The 19,124-nt window shown below is 24.8% G+C and overlaps 4 protein-coding genes across 4 annotated transcripts; all 4 read right to left on the bottom strand. All coding sequences in view use genetic code 6, as the record gives it.

Annotated features, from left to right (window-relative positions):
• Nucleotides 1–583: 583 nt before the first annotated feature.
• Nucleotides 584–1,138, bottom strand: TTHERM_01093560 (signal peptidase complex catalytic subunit sec11a; the record flags this gene model as incomplete). The annotated part of the gene is made up of 1 exon (XM_001030353.3): nt 584–1,138. One exon carries the CDS (start codon nt 1,136–1,138, stop codon nt 584–586), a length of 555 nt encoding a protein of 184 aa, XP_001030353.1.
• Nucleotides 1,139–2,102: 964 nt separating this feature from the next.
• Nucleotides 2,103–7,430, bottom strand: TTHERM_01093550 (zinc knuckle protein; the record flags this gene model as incomplete). Its single annotated transcript, XM_001030352.3, has 13 exons — nt 2,103–2,263; nt 2,323–2,421; nt 2,497–2,945; nt 3,017–3,345; nt 3,408–4,039; nt 4,094–4,531; nt 4,588–4,921; nt 4,993–5,173; nt 5,233–5,482; nt 5,551–5,737; nt 5,800–6,502; nt 6,567–6,706; nt 6,819–7,430. 13 exons carry the CDS (start codon nt 7,428–7,430, stop codon nt 2,103–2,105), a joined length of 4,515 nt encoding a protein of 1,504 aa, XP_001030352.2.
• A 1,408-nt stretch (nt 7,431–8,838) lies between these two features.
• On the bottom strand, nt 8,839–11,634 carry TTHERM_01093540 (Ibr domain protein; the record flags this gene model as incomplete). The annotated part of the gene is made up of 1 exon (XM_001030351.2): nt 8,839–11,634. Exon 1 carries the CDS (start codon nt 11,581–11,583, stop codon nt 8,839–8,841), a length of 2,745 nt encoding a protein of 914 aa, XP_001030351.1. The 5' UTR covers nt 11,584–11,634.
• Nucleotides 11,635–12,653: 1,019 nt separating this feature from the next.
• TTHERM_01093530 (WD40 repeat protein) lies at nt 12,654–18,512 on the bottom strand (the record flags this gene model as incomplete). The annotated part of the gene is made up of 22 exons (XM_001030350.2): nt 12,654–12,731; nt 12,794–12,935; nt 12,996–13,069; nt 13,116–13,369; nt 13,480–13,710; nt 13,772–13,992; nt 14,052–14,206; nt 14,268–14,327; nt 14,384–14,451; nt 14,519–14,771; nt 14,824–15,015; nt 15,067–15,306; nt 15,361–15,710; nt 15,768–15,900; nt 15,956–16,238; nt 16,288–16,486; nt 16,587–17,012; nt 17,067–17,399; nt 17,460–17,700; nt 17,901–17,997; nt 18,177–18,292; nt 18,495–18,512. The coding sequence occupies 22 exons, from the start codon at nt 18,510–18,512 to the stop codon at nt 12,654–12,656; spliced, it is 4,164 nt and encodes a 1,387-aa protein (XP_001030350.2).
• Between the last annotated feature and the right edge of the window lie 612 nt (nt 18,513–19,124).

The following is a 19,124-nucleotide window of genomic DNA, read 5'->3' as shown; positions in this document are numbered from 1 at the left end:
ATCAAAACAATATCAGTAAATTAATAAATTTCAAATCATATTTTATCTATAAAAATTATTATTCATCGAATAAAATTTTAAAAAATTTTGCAACAATTATGTTTTTATATTATTTAAAATAAATTAAAAATAAAATTATTATTTCTCACATTTAGGTTTACTCATAGAAATCAAAATTAAATACAAAAAAAGAAGTATTTTAATTAACAAGAAATAACGAGCTTTTTAATAAATTATTTCTTAAATTGGATATTTGATAAAAATAAAAAATATTTAAAATAATTTAAAATTCTTCTAAAATTATTTTTATGAAATTTATTTGCTTCAAAAATTTTTATTTATGGACATATTCTGATAAATTTCAATATTAAAAATTTTAATGCTAATTTGCTTTGACTAAATTCAAACACGTTTAGTAGATTAAACATTAGTCAGGCATCTTTAAATAAATAAAAATTCATAAAATTATTATTTAGAAATAAGAGTATTTTATTTTATTTACTGTAATATATTTTATAATACATACAAAACATAATAAAATGCATGCTTTTGTTTATCTATTTTTATGAAGTTCTATAAACTTTCAGCTTTAAGGATCCTTAGCGATTAAAACAAATAATCCCATCAAACCTAAAACTACATACTTAACTGTAGGGTAATCATTTAAAATAATTGTTACCATTCCGAGATAAGGTAAGTAGCCTTTTACTTTACCTAAGACATCTTTTTTATGGATCCATAACTTAGGAGGTGAATAGAGACCTCTATCGTCACTAAAATTGTTATCACCCTTTGTTAAAATATAATATTCGTTATCTTCTTTTTCTTAAACAGCAATAACCCTGTGAACAATTGGAATTTCTTATTCTCCATTTTGATAAACTACGACATCACCTGTAGTAATCTTTTCTTCTCTGTTATACAAGAAAAGGATATCACCTCTATAGTATAAAGGTTCCATACTACCTGTAAGTACTACGACTACAGGAGAATCACTCATTGTAAGTACCATTAATGTTTTCCAAATCATCAAAGCAGATCCAACAATCATAGCCAAACTAGCTCCCTAAATTAGAATTTTTCTAAATTTCATGCTAGCTATTTCTTTGATTGTATCTTTAACTATCGACAAAACCATTTTTATTAATCCTATATCTCAAAAAATTTATTTGACTTATATATTTTAACTTTTAATAATTGATTTAGTTTATTTTAAAAGATTTGCGTTTAATGCTAATCAATTTAAAACACAAAACAGTGCAAGCGTGTAATATTATTAATAAATCTTAGTTAGATATTTTTACATGCAATTTTATAATTCAACTATAAACTTTAGAATCATCAATCCCTTAAATCAATAATACTTTTACAAATGGTTTAACATCAAAAAGTTAATAAGATAAATAACTCAAAATATTATTTTTTTAAACGAATCAATTATTGTTTAAATTTTATAAAATAAAATATTTTTAATTAAAAATTAATGCAAAATAATTCAAAATTTAATTTAATTTTTGAAGTATTTTATGCACGAATGATTAATGTTTTTTAAAAAAATATAATAATTTTTGAGATATTTAAAATTATTCTAAATATATTGAATATATTATTTTGCTGAATGATATTGTATTTTATGCACAATGAATGATTAATGTTTTTTAAAAAAATATAGTAATTTTTGAGATATTTAAAAAATACTAAATATATTGAGTGTATTATTTTACTGAATGATATCTAATATTTAATATATGGTATTTTATTGTGAGAAACAAGAAGCTTATTTTTCTAGAATTTAAATATTTGAAAGACGAAAACATTAGAAGAGTACAGTATTTTTGAAAAATTAATTTTATTAATTTTACTAAATTTATTGACATTATTTTTAAAAATTTAAAGTGTTTTTATTAATAGCTAAAAAAAATAACTAAAACAAATTTACACAACAATATAATATTTTAGATTTCAGACAAAGCAAGCTGTTTTATATAAAACACTAAGAGAATTTATTTGAAAAATAAAATTTGTTTGTTTTATATATTTATTATTTATTTGGTAAGTGAAAAATATTTATTATTTATATATTAAATTTAAGTTTATCAATTTCAATGCTCGTTGTCATATGAACGAGATCTAGAGCGTGAGTGTTATTGATTTCTATCTCTTCTGCTATAGCTAAAACCGCCACTTCCTTTATTGCTTTGATGAGTTTTATTTGGGCAGTCTTTAATAAAGTGGTCAGTACCCTTACAGTGGAAACATTGTTCTTTTAATATAAAATATTTTAAAATAAATAAATCTAAAGTATTTTAAATCATATTTTACTTGCTCCAGATGCACTGCCCTATCCTGAAGAGGAATTATAGGATCTTTTATTTTTGCAGTTATTAGCAGCATGACCATATTTACCACAGTTTTAACATTCTATTTATAAATTAATTATGATTTAAATAATCAAATAAACTTTACAATTTAAAAATAAATAAAAATTTTAAATACTTTGTCCTCCAATGCCTCTCTCTGATTTTTCATATTTGACACCACCTTCTTATTTTATGCCAATAGTTCCTTAATTACTAAATGAGCTAGGGGTCTTAGATGCATATGGTTCTTCAGCTTTTTTTACATACTTTTTGTATTCGGGAGTATGGAAGCAATCTTTAAACCATTTAATTAAATCCTTTAATTGTCCAAAATACTTTTCATGGAAATAAAAGCCCTAATACTTAACTTTAATCCACTCTTTGGTGACTTAATCCTATTTAGAGCAATATAGCAAGACGATAAATTGAGGATATTTAGGGACACAACAAAAGTTATAGTGAATAATGTCTGGTTATTCTTCTTTATTTCTCTTTAGCTCCTATTCTATTTCTTCTATTGATTTTTTTGAAAACTTACGATTATCTTTAGCTGAGTTCATGTGATTATTGCAAGGAATGATATATCTGGAATTAAAATAGAAAGTAAGTAAGTAAGTATATTTAAATTACAAATTCATATAAATAAATTAATTTACCTTTCAATAATTTCATCAAAGTTATCAAACGATTCTTTGTCATTTAAAACATATTTCGTTTAGAACCCCTTTTCTTTGCCATATTCTTCCTTAAGTGATAAGTGGACAAACACGTCATCGAAGAATTTCCATGTTATGGCAAGGTATTGTTTACCTTTTGAACTGGGTCTAATAATAAATTCACCATTTTTTGCATTCTTCAAAAGCTTTACAGCATCTGTAATACTTATATTTTTAAAATTAGGATGAGCAATCTTTCTTGGTTCGAATTTCTTAGCTTTTCTTTCAGTGACATCAATACCCAATGGCTTGTCTTCAGCTTCAATGAACTAAATAAAAAATTAAATTATTATAACTTAAATTATACTAACAAAAGTAAAAAATAGAATACCTTGAAAGTACTAAGAATATCTAAGTCTTAAAATTATCTCATTTCTCTGACTAAATCATTAAATTTGATGGCTTTAAAAGTTAAAGTCACACAATTGACATCGAAACCAATAATTTTATCCTTGGAGCGCTTGTTGTCAAGGACAAAAATTTGATCAACATAAGCTTTAATAATATCACCAACCTTATAATTCTTTGATTCCTCTTCACTAACAAGTATGCTAGATTTTAGGTCGTTATCAACAATCTTAACAAGTAGTTAGTGTTGTTTTATTTATTGATTTTCTTTAGGTCTAATTTGAATGATTTTTGCTGAAACAATCATTCCTTTACGGAATGTTTGAGGACTTTCTTTAATCATTTTGAAGAATAAGTCTTAATCGCTAATTGCTTCATAGGTATTTCTTTTATAGCTAAATGGGTTGATAAGCTCATCTTTGACAAAATCTAATACAGGAGCCATGTTTGGTTGATTTTTCATCTCCTCAAGCTGTTAAGCATAATCTTCCAAGTCCATAGCATCAATATATTTGGGATTTTTCATAACATATTCTACTATATCTTCATCACTTTAGCTTTTAATTTAGAAGTTATCAGCACTGTCTCTGCAAATCTTTTTTGCAATTTTGTATACTAAATTTTAAAAATTGAATTATTTTTTTTTTGAAATTAAGTTTTATATTTTACAATCTTTGTTGATTCTAGTCTTTTCAATAGGGTCTTTTGAAAATCTAAATCTGATGAAACCATTAATATTCTTGAATACAACATCCTTTATATCAAGTTGAGTAATTAATAGACCTCTCTTTTTAGGTACTTCCTTTTCTTTTTCAAAAATTACAGCATTTTTTTCTAAGAGCTCAATTAGCTTTAATGCCTTTCTAGGTCCTAAACCACATACGTGTTATAGAAGGTGTTTAAGGTGAGGCTAATCTTAAAGCATATCCATTTCAACACCCATAAAATTGACTATTTAAACACAACATTTCTCTAGTGAGTACTAGAGCTTATCAAGACTAATATATTCTTAAGATGGATGAAGGGGGATATGAAGACACCCGTTTTGTTAAACATTATCGTTCCAAAGCGAGAGTATTTCTGCAGTAGGATTTAAAAGTATTCTTCCTGTTTAATAAATATTAGGAAATTATTTTAATAATCTAAGGGTTTGTTATTTTTACCTTATGAAAGAGCAACTCTGAGTACAGAATCTTTAAATTGTAAGGTATTTCCTGGTCCTTGAATTGTAGGTTACTTAGCCACAATTTATGGGATTGTGTCATCTCCATATTAAATATAAGATTAAGATTTTTCATATTTTTAATGAAGTAGATTTTTAAGTCTTTAAGATTCTATGCTATTGGCAGCAACAACAATTAATTAAGGTCCAAAAGATTTAAACTTAATTTCAAGTTCATGTTCTTCTTAGGTTTTTTCTAGTCTGGCTTTAGTTGAAAGCTAGTCTTCTTTCTTGGTGAAGTAGTTCAAAATCATAGAATTATTAGGAATTCCATTCTTTTTTTTAAAAAATTCGTTAATCTGTATTAAGAACGAGTTTTCATTAAAATATATAAGTTAATTTTTACTTCATCAACAAAGACAACACCTATTCTACCATTTGTGTCTTGGACAACTGACATTATTTTACCATTTTTCTAAGGTTCAACATTAATCATGTTGTAAAACTTTTGTTAGCATTAAGATACAACCCACTTTTCAGCATTTTCATGAAGTTCTATTCTTACTAAGCTCTAGGCATAAGGTAAGCTTTATTATTATAAATATTTTTTAGAAAACATTTAAACGAAAAAAGTTTATTGAATTACAAAAACTTATCACAAACATTTTCTATGTTGTATTTACGGAAGAAATTCCATTCAGAATTAATTTGTTTAATTTGAGCTTCTAAATTTTTTAAACTGATCATGTAATTTTTACTCATAATATCAAATATGCTGTTATTGTCTGAGTTATTATCATTTTCACTTTTTAAGAAAATCTTAACTGTAATAAAGTTCAATCTTTCAGCTTCTTCTAAGAGCAACCAAGTGTCATCAGTGAAAGAAGTGTAAGGACCTGTTAAATGTTAAATTATATTGATTTATCTTTAGAAATATAGCTATTTATTGAAATTAATTGTTTACGTTTATGAATTCTTTTAGCTGGGTATAGGGGATGGAACATATCTATTTACTTTTTACCAAGATCTGTGGGTTCAGTAGAAATTAAGCATTTTTATTTAAACATTTCATAATACCATTTTTTAAGGGGAGGATAGTTAAATAATTCATTTGATAGATAATCAACCATGCATTCTAAAGCCTCTATAGCCTATTTATAATAAAAAATACATTTAATATTTATCATCACTTTAAACATAAATTTTTAATTACTTCTTTCATACAAGGAACATTTGGGTTTTCTGAAATTAAATTATCAGCATAGGCTTAGGGCTTATTTTGTTGTAATTGAGGTTAATTAATTTAGTTCATTTCTTCTAAGTTTTTAACGAGATCCTAAGGAGAAAGAGTTAAAGTACTAACTAACTTATGAACCTTACATTAAATATAAGTGTTAATCATTCTAGTTTTACGGTCTTTACGAATTTTTAATCTTTAGTGCTCCTTTTAAGGATAAATTTTGATAAATAGGTAATCAAAGTATTCCTTGATAAACTTAAGAGATTAAGTATCAATGGCTTTGTGGAAAAATTCTTCAACTTTTCTAACTTATTCAAAATCAATTATATTATTTTAAATTAGCAGAGGAGTATTCTCAAGTTCTCTTCTAAGCTATTAAATTTATAATAGAATGCGATTTTTTTGTCTATTGAATTGAGCCCATTCGCCATCTAAGTCATATAATCTCCATAAGTCTTCAAGATCAAATTGTGGATGAAATTCATTCTTCTTGTATGTATAGATATACATAACTTCTTCTTTATCCAAATGTAGAGATTGGAGGAAAGAGAATATTTTTGAATGGAAATTAATATCATTCAACTTCTTGCTACCCTTATAATCCTTTATAGTCTTAATTTTTTCTGATATCCATTTTGTCTCTTCCATGAGCTCTTCTGGATCAGGAGCTTTACGTCTGATAAATTAAATAATTAAACTTAATATTAAGCATATCTATATGTTAAAAAAGTATTTCATACCCCTACATACGAATCTATAAGCGCTCAGGTATATCCTCTTCTTTAATTTTTTTATCATCATCACGCTCGAAACGCTTTTTAAGATCATCAGGTTCAAAAAGCTATTACACATCAATGTAATCATCAACTTCTCTATTTTCCTAATAATAAGATACAAAGTATTTTATAAAAGAAGTATTTATTGTTTTTAGTTTGTTAAAAGCTTTACTATATTTTCAAAATAAGATAAAAAAATTTCTTAAAGTAATTTACATCATCTTCGTTTTCATTTTGCTCTTCTTCTCCTGACTCATCGTCCATGAAAAGTTCTTCAAAGGCTGTTTTTCCATACTTTGCGCCATAATCACCTACATCTTCTAAGTAATCTTCATTACCTTAATCTTCTAAATCCATCTTGTCTCCTTAATGACCATCATTACCGGTTCTACTTTACTGATTTCTCTTTCTATCAGGAATACCTTCTTCTGAATCTTCATGATACTCCTCAAGATCTTATATCTCATTATTTTCCATTTCATCTTCTGATAGTTCTCTCTTCTTAGGTCCTTTCTTGAGGATACGCCTGTGTTAATTTTATTTTTCCAATTTTTTTTATCTTTTCTTTTCTTTCTTGCGACGACGTCTTTCTTCGGCATCTTCATCCTCTTCTTCCTCAATTTCTTCCTCTTCAGAGTCTCCAACGACGAATCCATCCTATTGATAATCATCCTATTCATCATCGTCTTCTTCTTCCTCATCATCCTCTTCTACTTGATTGTTGCCATCTTCCTCTTCTTCTACTTGCCCTTAATAATCTTCTTCTTCTTCGTCTCCAATATTTCTCATTTAATCATCAACTTCTTCGTTTTTTCTTGGTTTACTCATTTTTCAAATATTTGCTGTGAAGACTAATGTTTATAATTCCCAATATTTGCTTAAAAGTGCCTATGTTAGCTACAAAAGTTTCCTCCTTGTGCTTTTTTGATTCTAAAATGCAAATCTATATTTAATTTTTTTATTAATCTAAAATATATAATTTGATAATGCCGCTAATTATTGTATAAATACTGGTAAGATACCAAAAAAGGAATACTATTTAATTAACAAATAATTAATTAATTAACTAATAGTTTGCTTGTTTGATATAAATATCAATCAATAACCAAGTCATTCCTTCTATCAAAAAATTAGACTAATAATTAGTATAAATTATTTATTTATTTATTTTCCTCTTTTGATTAAAAAAGCTTTATTAATAATAAGACTAAGGCAGGTGCTTTATCATAATTAAAATAATAATTAAAACAAAAAAACCAAACAAGTCTAAAAAAGAGGAAAAACACAATTTCCTTCTTATTTTTTCATTTTTTTTTATTTTTCCCTACTATTTTTCAAATTTTTAGCTCAAATCCTCTCTGATCTTAATTAGACACAACTTAATTTTGGTTTAAAACTACAAAAATTATAAAAAACTAAAAAATCTACAACATTTTAACATTTTATAAATTTACAAATACATAATATGGTAAACCTCAAAAAATTTGTTAGGCGTATTTATCTCTTAGCATAAAAGCTAAATCAAATTAAACAAGACTTTATCAAAAGATTTAATTTAATTGTTTGTAGAAAACTATTTTATATGAATTGGTTAATATTGAATGCTTAAAATAATACAATTTTAACAAAATAATGATAGTAAATAGATTAAAATCAATTCATTACCAATTAAATTGCTTTATCTCAAAAAAAAAAAATGAAATAGGTGCTAAGTATCATTTAAACCGCATAAATTTTATAATTTTATTTAAAATATTAACAAAACAAAAATTTTTTTGTGAGTGGAGAATGATATTATGCAATTATTTAATAAAATGAAGTAAATACTCTATACTTAATTATCTAATTAACTGCATTTATCTTGTAATATTTTAAAATAAGCCAATTATAAGATGATCAAATAATTATTTTGTGGACAATTCTTGTTATTTTATTTATAAAATTCAAAAATTCAAAAATTAGCACAAACAATTTTTAAAAGTATTTAAAATCTATGTCTTAAAATTACAAAACTTGAAGAAAAAAAAATAATAATAATACAGCTTGCTAAGAAAATATGTTTTATAAAATTGTAAATAATAATTTTAATTTAATTAATTTATATAATTTGCTTAAAATAATTTTGCTTAAAATTTTTTTGAATAATGAATTATCTTTATTTTGTAAAATAGATAAAATTTATTTTTATGAAGTTAATTCTTAGTTTGGTCTCATAATTTAGATTTATTATTGCAAATCATGGCAAGCAATATAGCTAAGGAGATTATATATTCTATGAATTTAGTAAACAAGCTTTTTTAATAGTATCTAATAACTAAGTCTCCATTTAATTTAGCTAAAATATTAGTATTTTAAGATCTACGTTATTAAATTTATTGCTTGAGAGTCTATCGAAGTTTAGATTTAAAGATTTTAAAATCTATTAAATATCCTTAAAAATATTATCCTGCTAATCCATTAAATCGGTGATTTTTTCTTCATTCTTATTTGATATGAACAATAATAGATTTTAATTAGAGTATATTTAAGACCAAGTTTATAATTTTTTGTAAGCCTTTATTATTTCGACAACACTTTCAAATGTGTTTTCAAATTCATTGTCAAATGATAGCTAATGTTAGAAATATAAGCATCTAGAAATTAAAGACTTTAAATTAAAAGTAAATTCACTGGACTTTACATAATTTTAAAAGTAAGTTTGTCTTTATAAGGAAATTAATTTGAAATTATCTACTTGATCCTTTATGTTGCATTCATGTGAGAAGCTATATTTACTCAGGCATTCCCAGCAAAATTCATATTAGCAGCAAAGGCATTTCATGTGAGAGCATCCTTAATTTTTTTCTATATTTGAAAAACATTATGGACAATTTTTAGTGTTTTTAATAATCCAAGTATTATCTAATTAAAGAGATTGTTCAAGTTAATTAAATTATTCACATGTTAATGGAAGATGTGATTATTATTTACAAATATTGCAATAATTTTAAAAGCAAGAAGAACAGTAAACACTTTTTTATACTTTTTCATTAACTTATTTAGCATTTTCTAATTAATTTGTATCAGCAATTCTTTGAACCATATCACAATTAGGAGAAGGACATTTTGAGTAGGAATTATGTGTATTCAAAATATCTGAAATAGCTTAATTTATTAATGTTTTAACTTATTTTAAACTAAAGAAAAATGTTAAATCCTAATACTCAGCAGTAATTTGGCAACCTTCTTGAGGACATTTAAACTCAAGAAATTTCTTACCTGTTTATAGGCAATTTAGCATATAAGATGTATAGCAATTTTTGCAAAATTAATGCTTACATTTCATTTAATAATGAGAGTCCTATAATTACGAAATTGTATAAGGATTAGTACAAATTTAGCAATAGCTTTTTTTCTGAAGCCAGTTCTTACCAAATTTGATTGTCTACATTAATTAATCTAGTTTACTTTTCAAATTTGATTTACTTCCATGTTATGCAAATGACTATAAGTATGTTTCTTCATAGTTTTAACTTTTCCAATTTTTAATTAATTCAACTAAGTCTATGTTTACATTTTTTGATACTGATTAGAGTTGATTAAAAATCCGAGATTAAAATGCTGTTAAAGTTTCTTCTTTAATAGTATTTTAGTTACAGATAAATATTTTTTATTATACTAATTACTCTTCTTCAGACAAATGAGATTGCGCACTTATGTAATCTTAACTGTGTTAAGATTTTATAAATAAATTTTCAATTGGATTATATGATGGAGCCTAGACTAATAAATTTTGACCGTCGGAATGGATTTTTTCTGTTTTAATATTAATTTAACTAAAAGAATTTTCCTATTAATTTTTTGATCTTATATTTAATTATTCACTCGAATTTTCATTGGTAATCTTTTAATTAGATTCAAGCACTTACTGTAACTCAAATACTTAGCTTTTATTTTGTTTATTTGGGTCTCTCATTAATCCTAATTAGTAGTCTAACCACTCTAGATCTTCACTAAATTGTTATGATTGGTCTTCATCTTAAATTATATTACCTTCTTTTTGGTTTTACTTTTTTTATGAGAAAGAATAGAAGGAGTCATCTGAGCCAACATTTACATTAATTTACTATTCAGATTTTGGTTTATTGTTAAAAGTAAAAAATTTGAATACTTTTGATAAAATAGTTTTAGAACTTTCAAGTTATTTCTTTTGTTCATTATTAACATTTTCTAGTTGTTTTGAATTAGATTTTTCAAACTTAGGATCTAGAGACCAGTTTTCTACTTTCCATTTTGTTATCTTAGGATGAAAAGAAAAATAAGATTTATTAGAACTTGTATCATCTTCATCTTAAGCTTAATAATCTAAGAGTTAATCGTTTTAAGCATCTTAAATTTTGTTGGCAGATGAATGAAGATTTTCTTTACTTTCTTCTAATGAATCCGTGTTTAAGGATATGCTGCATCTCTATTGGTTGCATTCTAATCTTTTGTTGGTATGTGTGTCTTACAAAATTGATGTCTCTTGGCAGTAATCATAATTCAAATATTAAGATACAGCCTCAAGAGTGTCATACGAATCAGAAAGATATGTTTCTCCTATCTAAAAGTTCACGTCAGTATTTTAAAAAAATCCCTAGATCTTAGAATGCAACTAATCTTACTTCTAAAAAGTAAAAAATTTTTCTTCATTGCCATCTTTGAATTTTAAATCATCGTTAAAATTGATACAAAGTTATGATTTAATGAGCTAGTTACTATTAAATTCTAAATTACTTGTCGAACCGATCTTTTGCTTTATAAAAATTTCTTGATTTGAGAAGAAAATTATATCTGAATTTTTCTAAGATATGAGTTGATTTTTGGTTATTATATCATTTTCTGATTTACACTTTAAAGAAAACTTAAAATTCAGCGCAAAAGATGTGTTTTTATCACTTGAAGACTCAGATCTGGAAATAGGAAATTAGATAGAAGTCTTTCTGTTTTGTGTTTTAACCATGTTTTCAAATATTATTGGTATTTTAATTAAATTTTTTTGTAATTAAATTATTTATACAAATATCTTAAAACAATATCTTTTTAAATTAATAAATGAAATGAAGTAGCTGTTAATTATAAGAAATTATCAGACTTTCTATATAGTTATATATTTTTTTATTTAATTGAGACTTAGTTACAATTTTAATATTTTTTTAATGATGGTAAAAAGAATAAATCAATTAGATACTTAACTTGCTTAAATAAGCTAATAAGTTTATAGAAATATTATTTATTTATCTGTTTCAAAATATAAAAACTCTTATAATATAATTTAATCATGCAGTCTTTTGTAAATATTAATTTATAGAAAAGGTATTTGATTTTTTAAAAACATTTTACAAATCAAATTAATTTACAGTTAAAAAAAATCTTTATTTTTTGAATAATAAAAGAAGATACTCTCAATCAAACCTTTTATTTAGTGTACTTATCTCATTACATAGAATTCTTAAAATCTGTCCAGCCTAAAATTTGGCTAACACCAAATAAAAACTATCAAAATTTATATTTTTTTAGAAATATTTACAGATTCGAAATTTAAAAGAAATAGATTTTTTATTTTTCTAATAATTCAAACAGACAAACAGAACAAAAAAACATTTAGTGAAAATTAAAAATATAATACAAAACTTATAGATCAAATAAAATACAATAATCAAGTAACGAAATATCAAAAAGCCTATCAAAATTATTCGATATTAGAAGATTCAAGCTATTTATTTTTTTTTAACTTTTTTGTTTTTTATAAAACCAAACCAGCCTGATATTTTCAGATTCAGGCTTTTCTAATAATTTAATTTTTTTGCTAAATATATTGCTTGCTTAATTAACTAATAACTTAATTGATATAGAAGAAAAGAATAATTTGAGTTTTAGAATAAAAATATTTATGGAATTTACATACTTTGAACTAATAATTAATGCATGAATCTAACAAATATAATACTTATATATTCTTCTTAATTTAATTAAATTTGAAAGGTTTTTTATAAATTAATTACAAGCGCTTAAAATGTAATTGAACTTCTCTCATTTTTTCTTTTACTCAGAACTTTATCTTGTTGCTCTAAGTTATTTTAATATAGAAGCAGCCTGTTCTGGATTTTCCTGTTTTTACGTTATTTTATGACATTATTATTTTTAAATTAATAAATTATTTAAATTCTTACCACTTTTACTTCATTTAAATTAATTTAAACTGAACACATAGGGCATCTTCCCTCTTCTGATTCAGCGTACTTTATAAAATAATTAATATTTGCTGGGAATCTGCAAGATGGGCAGAAACAAAGCTGGTCAGCAATAACGTGTCTATAACATTTAAAAGATTTGTTTTAAAAATAAATCAAAATTTAAGTTTAAATTATTTACGTTCCTGAAGCAATACAAAAGGGTATGACGTTTTAACAAGATTCACAGACTAACTAAAATTCGCCTACATATTCCTAAAAAAAATAATAAATTATATAAAGCTTATTATTTTTATTTTACTTTGCAGAATGGACACTCAGTTTTGTTTTCCACAGGCTCTTCTTTTAGTGGCTTTCTAGCAATGTTTTCAATTCTAGTTTTGTATTTTTCATTTATGTGTGAACGGTATTCAGGGCGAACTAATTCAACTGACCACTTGTAAGCTAGTGGTCTGTTTTTGCTTTTCATAGCTGCAATTACTGCAGATGTTAAAATATTGACAGCGTGAGTGGGGAATTAACTTATATTTTTGCAAACTCTGTTAAGTAACCAAGCTTTTTTATTATTAATATTAATGAAATAGACAGGATCATAAAAAATATAACAACATTTAAATACAATATTTTTTTCTCAATTATTTGAAAACAAAAAATCAATTAATTACCTGCAAGTTCTATTTCTTTATCTTCTTCTTTGTAAGCTAAATACTTTCTAGCCAAGATATAAGAGTGAATAATCATTAATTTTTACTCGAGGTCGAAAGGAATAGCAACATTATGTTCTTTTACTTTTTGATAAGTTTCGAAGAGTCTTTCATGAGCTATTTTGTAATTACCTTAATCATGTTCGTCGCTAGCAATAGTAATTGCTATTTTGACTAAAGACTAAATGTTACCTTATTTGTTTTTTAATGAATTATTCTTTATTTTGTTTGCTTAAATTAAATTTTCAATTACCCAATTTATCATACAATTTAAGAAGATATATAGGATCTTTAGGTTTTTCTCCTTCAAGCAAATAATCAAGAAGAGTCTGTTAAAGAGATTCTTGTTACTTATTTCTACAAACAAGATCAATCATATCATCAATATATTAATCCCCAGCCTTTAAGTAAAGCTTTAAAGATTTAGTAGGATTTTTAGCTTATTCGAAATGCTTAGCAGCCTTAACCCAAATTCTAATTAAATAGTTTAAAAAGATATCTAACAAATTTTTCAAAAATTTAAATTTTAATACCCTTAATTTTCATAATATTAGGCAATACGCAAACGCTCTTCTAAAGTGAAATCTTTCATATTATCAGAATAGGCATCCATGACATTATATTACTAAGCTTTTTAAAAGGCCTCTTCTTTTTTTCCAGCTTTGAGTAAAAATTCAACTAATTCACCCTTTTTTTATGAAAATGTATAATTAGATAACGCTATTCTACATATGAATAAATATTTTTACATAATTTCCTTACTTTTCACATACGTTAGCAACCATTAAGCAAACAGTGCTTGTATCACACTATTAAATAAAACAAATTTATTTATTTTTATTTATGAAAGAAATATTAAATTTACTTTAGTCCTTAAGACGGCAATTGCTTTTCTTAAGTTATCTAATTTATCCAGATTTAATCTAACAACATCTATAAAATTAATTATTAATTAATATTGATAACATATGTTAAAATTATTTTCAAAATTTAATTTTACCTTCCCATGATTCGGCTTATTCATATGTTTGTTCTGCTTCATTATATGCACCTTCGGATTCTTTAGCTTTTGCATATTGCTTAAGAAGATTGGGGGATTTTATCATGCTGATTAAAGGAGCAGCTTTTTTAAAGTCTTTTGATTCAATATATAAAGATGCTGCTTTTTCAAGCATTCCAGACTTTTGGTAAAGTTCAGCAGCTTCAAGATACTACTTCATATTCTCACAAACTACTGCTATTTCGATAACAATCTAAAATATATAATAGAAATAAGCTATTATGATCACTTTGTAAATAAGTTACATTATTGTCAATTAGTTCTTTAGCTATAGTAACACCTCTTTGAATATCTCCAAGTTTAATAGAAGTACGAGAAATACCTGCAAAGCAAAGTTAATTATGATTATCGATTTTGCTTCTATCTGAAGGACGATCGTCTTTGTTTAAAACAGCTCTTTCATATAATTTTCTGGCTTCTTAGTTATTTCCTTAATTCTATTATTTTTATTATTTTTATTCATATCATAATTTTTATTTATATTTTACCTCTATTTAGAAAGCTAATCTTCTGCAAATAAATGGCTCTTCTTAAGGTGCTATGCTTTTCGCAAGATTAAGAGCTGTCAAGTAATCTTGTATATCACTTCTCATTTCAAGAGCCAAAATAGGCTAGGATGATTTTAAGAATAACTCTTAAGCCAAGTCATACTGACCTAAAATCATAGCAATGTTTCCATATATTATATTTTTTTCATTAATATGCTAAAAGCTTTATATTGTCATAACCTAATATTAATTAATAAATCCTTAGACCAACAATTTTAAATTTAGTTAAATTACCATAGATAAACTTCCAGCAAGTTGATAAGATTTCAAGGCAACATCAAGATCAACAAATTCTAATGCCTTGCGTCCAAGCTCTTTGTAAAGTACTGCATTATGGAGAAATTGTGCAGCAATCAAACAATTATTGTACTTGTGCAATTGAAGATTTTACAGGAAGAATCTGTAGTGCCCTTAATCAGTGTCATCTCTACCTTTGTAACTCCCTAAGTAACTATGGGAAGTTAAATTCTAGCCGTTTATACTACCACTTGGTGTGAAGCACTTAAGAAGTCCATTTGATAATGTTAATGGTTTGACTCCTCTGTCTAAGATTGTTTAAACAGGAGGTCCAGGATTTTTTATGTCTTTGAATTTTATTTAATAAGATATTTTTTAAAAATTCTAAGAAAAGAATTAATTACCTTCAATAGCAAGTAGTTCTTTAACAGGTTAAATAAGAGTACCATTTATATTATTTTTATTAATTATGAATGTAATTAAAGTGTCATTTTGCAAGACAGCAAATAAGTTAGGGTCTTTTTAGTCCCATAGAACCTAATTAAGAATTTGTATTTAGTCATTCTATCAAAAAAATAAAATAAGAAATTACTTTTTCAGCTCTCTAAGGGAAATGCTCTAAAGGATAAAATTGCTCTTGTGCTGGTTCAAATAAATAAGCAGAACCTTTATTGTCAAAGCAAACAACTCTTGTACCTGAAAAGTTGGGATAAATCTTAACCAATTAGCAATCAGCAGGTTTGTACTCAACAACAAATTGTTGATCTTCTAAATGATAATATCTAATCTTACCAGATGAGTCTAGCATAATCAAGAAGTCGTTTGTTAAACCAATTCCTGATATAGCTTTATCTGTTTCGATTTGAGGGAATTTCCTTTTTAAAATAGATACTTTTAGTTGCAATTTTAATGAAAAATATTTACTAATCTTTGACATTGTTATTTGGTTGAATTGTATGAAGAATGCACTTGCCATCAGTTAACACTGCTGCCCAAAATTCATTTAGTCTGATGTCTTTAACACTTCCTAAATAATCTCTCTTTTGTATCATTTCTCCTCCTTTAATTATACCATTTCTTTTTTGGTCTAGCCATAAATAGTACCATACATTGTTATTGATACCTTTTTTAAAAATTTGTTTTGATATTTTTTTTATTTTGAAACATGTTTTTATGTAAATTTTTTATATTTAAAACAGCTTTTAATGATGTTATTTATTTACCTGCTGCCAAGTGATATAAACCTAATGATAAAAATCCTGGTTCAGTTTCTAAATTAATAGATGATACATTTTGTATTTGATTGATTCTACTTGTATCAACAATAGAAACTTCAGTAAAGGATGATAAGACTGAAACGATTGATCCATAGGTGCTAGTTAAGAATGGAATACTAGTTAAATAACCATACAAATGTCCATTGGCTGTAGCAACAACAAGCAATTACCCATTATTAGCCCATTACATTTTAGTTACATTACCTGCTGCTTTAGGAAGCTCTATTCTTTAAGATTTAACTTCTTCCCAAGTTCCAAGATTGTAGATGTGAATTTAATTTTCTCCAGCAACTGCCAATTTATAAATGATATCATTTGTACAAAGAGCATCAAGGGAACTTTAAAATATTCTCTTAGACTAAATTTCATCCCCTTTTGATTAAATATTTATTAAATATAAAAAAAAGGATAAATAAATCTGCTTACTTAATTCATATAAATGAGAAGAGACATGTGCAACATATCCTTCAGTAAAACCAGTAACTATATATCCATCTCCAAAAAGTTAATAATCAACAATTTTTCCATATTTTGGTTCATAAACAAGTTCTAATGGCTATTTCTTAGTGTTTAGATCATACATAAGTATACTTTTGTTGCTTAATATAGCAGTAATGGTTCTTTAAGAACTATCACGATCGTCTGTCTTTTAACGTGCCCATTAAAGATTACTGGGTTCATGCTAAACTGTAATAGATTCTCCTTTAGAATCGCTGTTATGGCTACTAACAGTTAATACTTTTTCTTCACTACCAGTAACTATTAAATAAAAAATTGAAATTCCTAAACTACATAATTTTAAAAGTGAATTAATTTTACTTAACAATCCTTCATCGTTCCAATCTCCTGTAGTGATTTTCTTTGAGTGCTTACCCATAGTAGGAATTTTCTTTTGAGTTTTTTTATTATAAAAATAAAGAATGCCTTTTTCAGTTCCAATCACAAGAACTGGATGAGTTTTAGACCATTTAATAAAACTTCCTTTTGATTTTTCTTCTAAATCCTACTATTCAAAGCTGTTTTAGAATACATTCCACAGCAAAAAGCATGTAGAGTTTTCCTATTTAATATTTGCATGAATTTATAAATATATAAAGTAATAGATAATAACTCTTATCTAGTACTGATTTAATATTATAAAATCTATCAATCAATAAATGTTTTAATTTTAAATTGCTTGTATTTAGTAGAATCGTACTTAAAATTAAGCTTCTTATAATTTTATAATTTAAAAAATTGATATAATAACTTTATATTTACCTATAATATTGCCAAAAATTCCTAGTCTTTATCCCATTCTAAACCTATAACTTTATTCTTAGATTTTAAAACAGTTTCTTTAAGTTTTCTACCTCTCCTATGATATTTTAAAATTTTTATTAACAAATCATAATTTTGTAACTTCTAGGCATTTTAAAACTTGGGCTTGCAGAAACTGTAAAAATTAGAATAGCAAACTTCTAAATAAATTTAATATCAACTATATAACATTTAATTTTTGCCCTTCTTAAAATTAATTATATTGAGTTTAATTACTTATCAAGCACATAAACCACCTTCGATTATCCACAAACTGCGATATAACTACAATCTTAGCTCCATGAAAATAACACTTTTCCGCTACCATTGAGGTCATCTTTGAATTCAAAAACCTATGATTATTTTATATAAACTAATTGAAGCATATGGCCTAAACAAATGCTAAATTATAGGCATATTTAGCCATAAAATTTTATTAAATTTAATATCTCAAAGATATAATTATCAAGTAAAGATTAAGTGATTTAGAACTCGCAATAATCTAACTCCACTTCCAATTAAAATTTGGCTAAAAAATAGATTAACAAGTATTACTTTCTTGCTTGATGCCATTATTACTTTGCTAAAACTTCAAAAACTTTATGCTATAACTTTCTTTAAATTTTAGTACTTTTTATCAATAAAATAGCAGGATATTCAGAAATCAATTATATTTTTTATAGGATTAATTATTAATTTGATAAAATCTCAGTTTCTTTCTTTTCTGTATTTTTGATTTTTAATTAATTGAAAAATTTGTAATTTTTAAAATCAAATAAAAACAAGATCAAAATTTATGAATCAAGTTGATTTTTCATTTGTATTTACTAAGAATAAATCATTCATATATTTATTTTATTATTAATATCATTGAATTTATATTATTTTTAATATTTATGCATGTATGTATTCCTGTCTGCACATATTCTATTAATAAGTCAATTTTCAAATTATTTTTAAAAAGAAAGTTATATTAAAAATAGATTGTGTTAATTTATTTATTATTGATTACTTTTAAGTATTTTCAAATAAATTGTATTCTAATAATTAAATTATTATTTAAAACATTAAAATTCATCAAAATTTTATCAAATTATTTAAAAAAAATAATTTTTAATTTTTTTATTATTATTAATTCTTTTTAAAATTTAAAATATATTTATTGAATAAAAATAAAATTACATC

Source organism: Tetrahymena thermophila (genome assembly GCF_000189635.1).
Source record: "Tetrahymena thermophila SB210 genomic scaffold scf_8254106, whole genome shotgun sequence".
NCBI classification, from domain to species: domain Eukaryota; phylum Ciliophora; class Oligohymenophorea; order Hymenostomatida; family Tetrahymenidae; genus Tetrahymena; species Tetrahymena thermophila.
The sequence above is the reverse complement of the archived record's forward strand: the minus strand, read 5'-3'. Positions and strand labels throughout refer to the sequence as shown.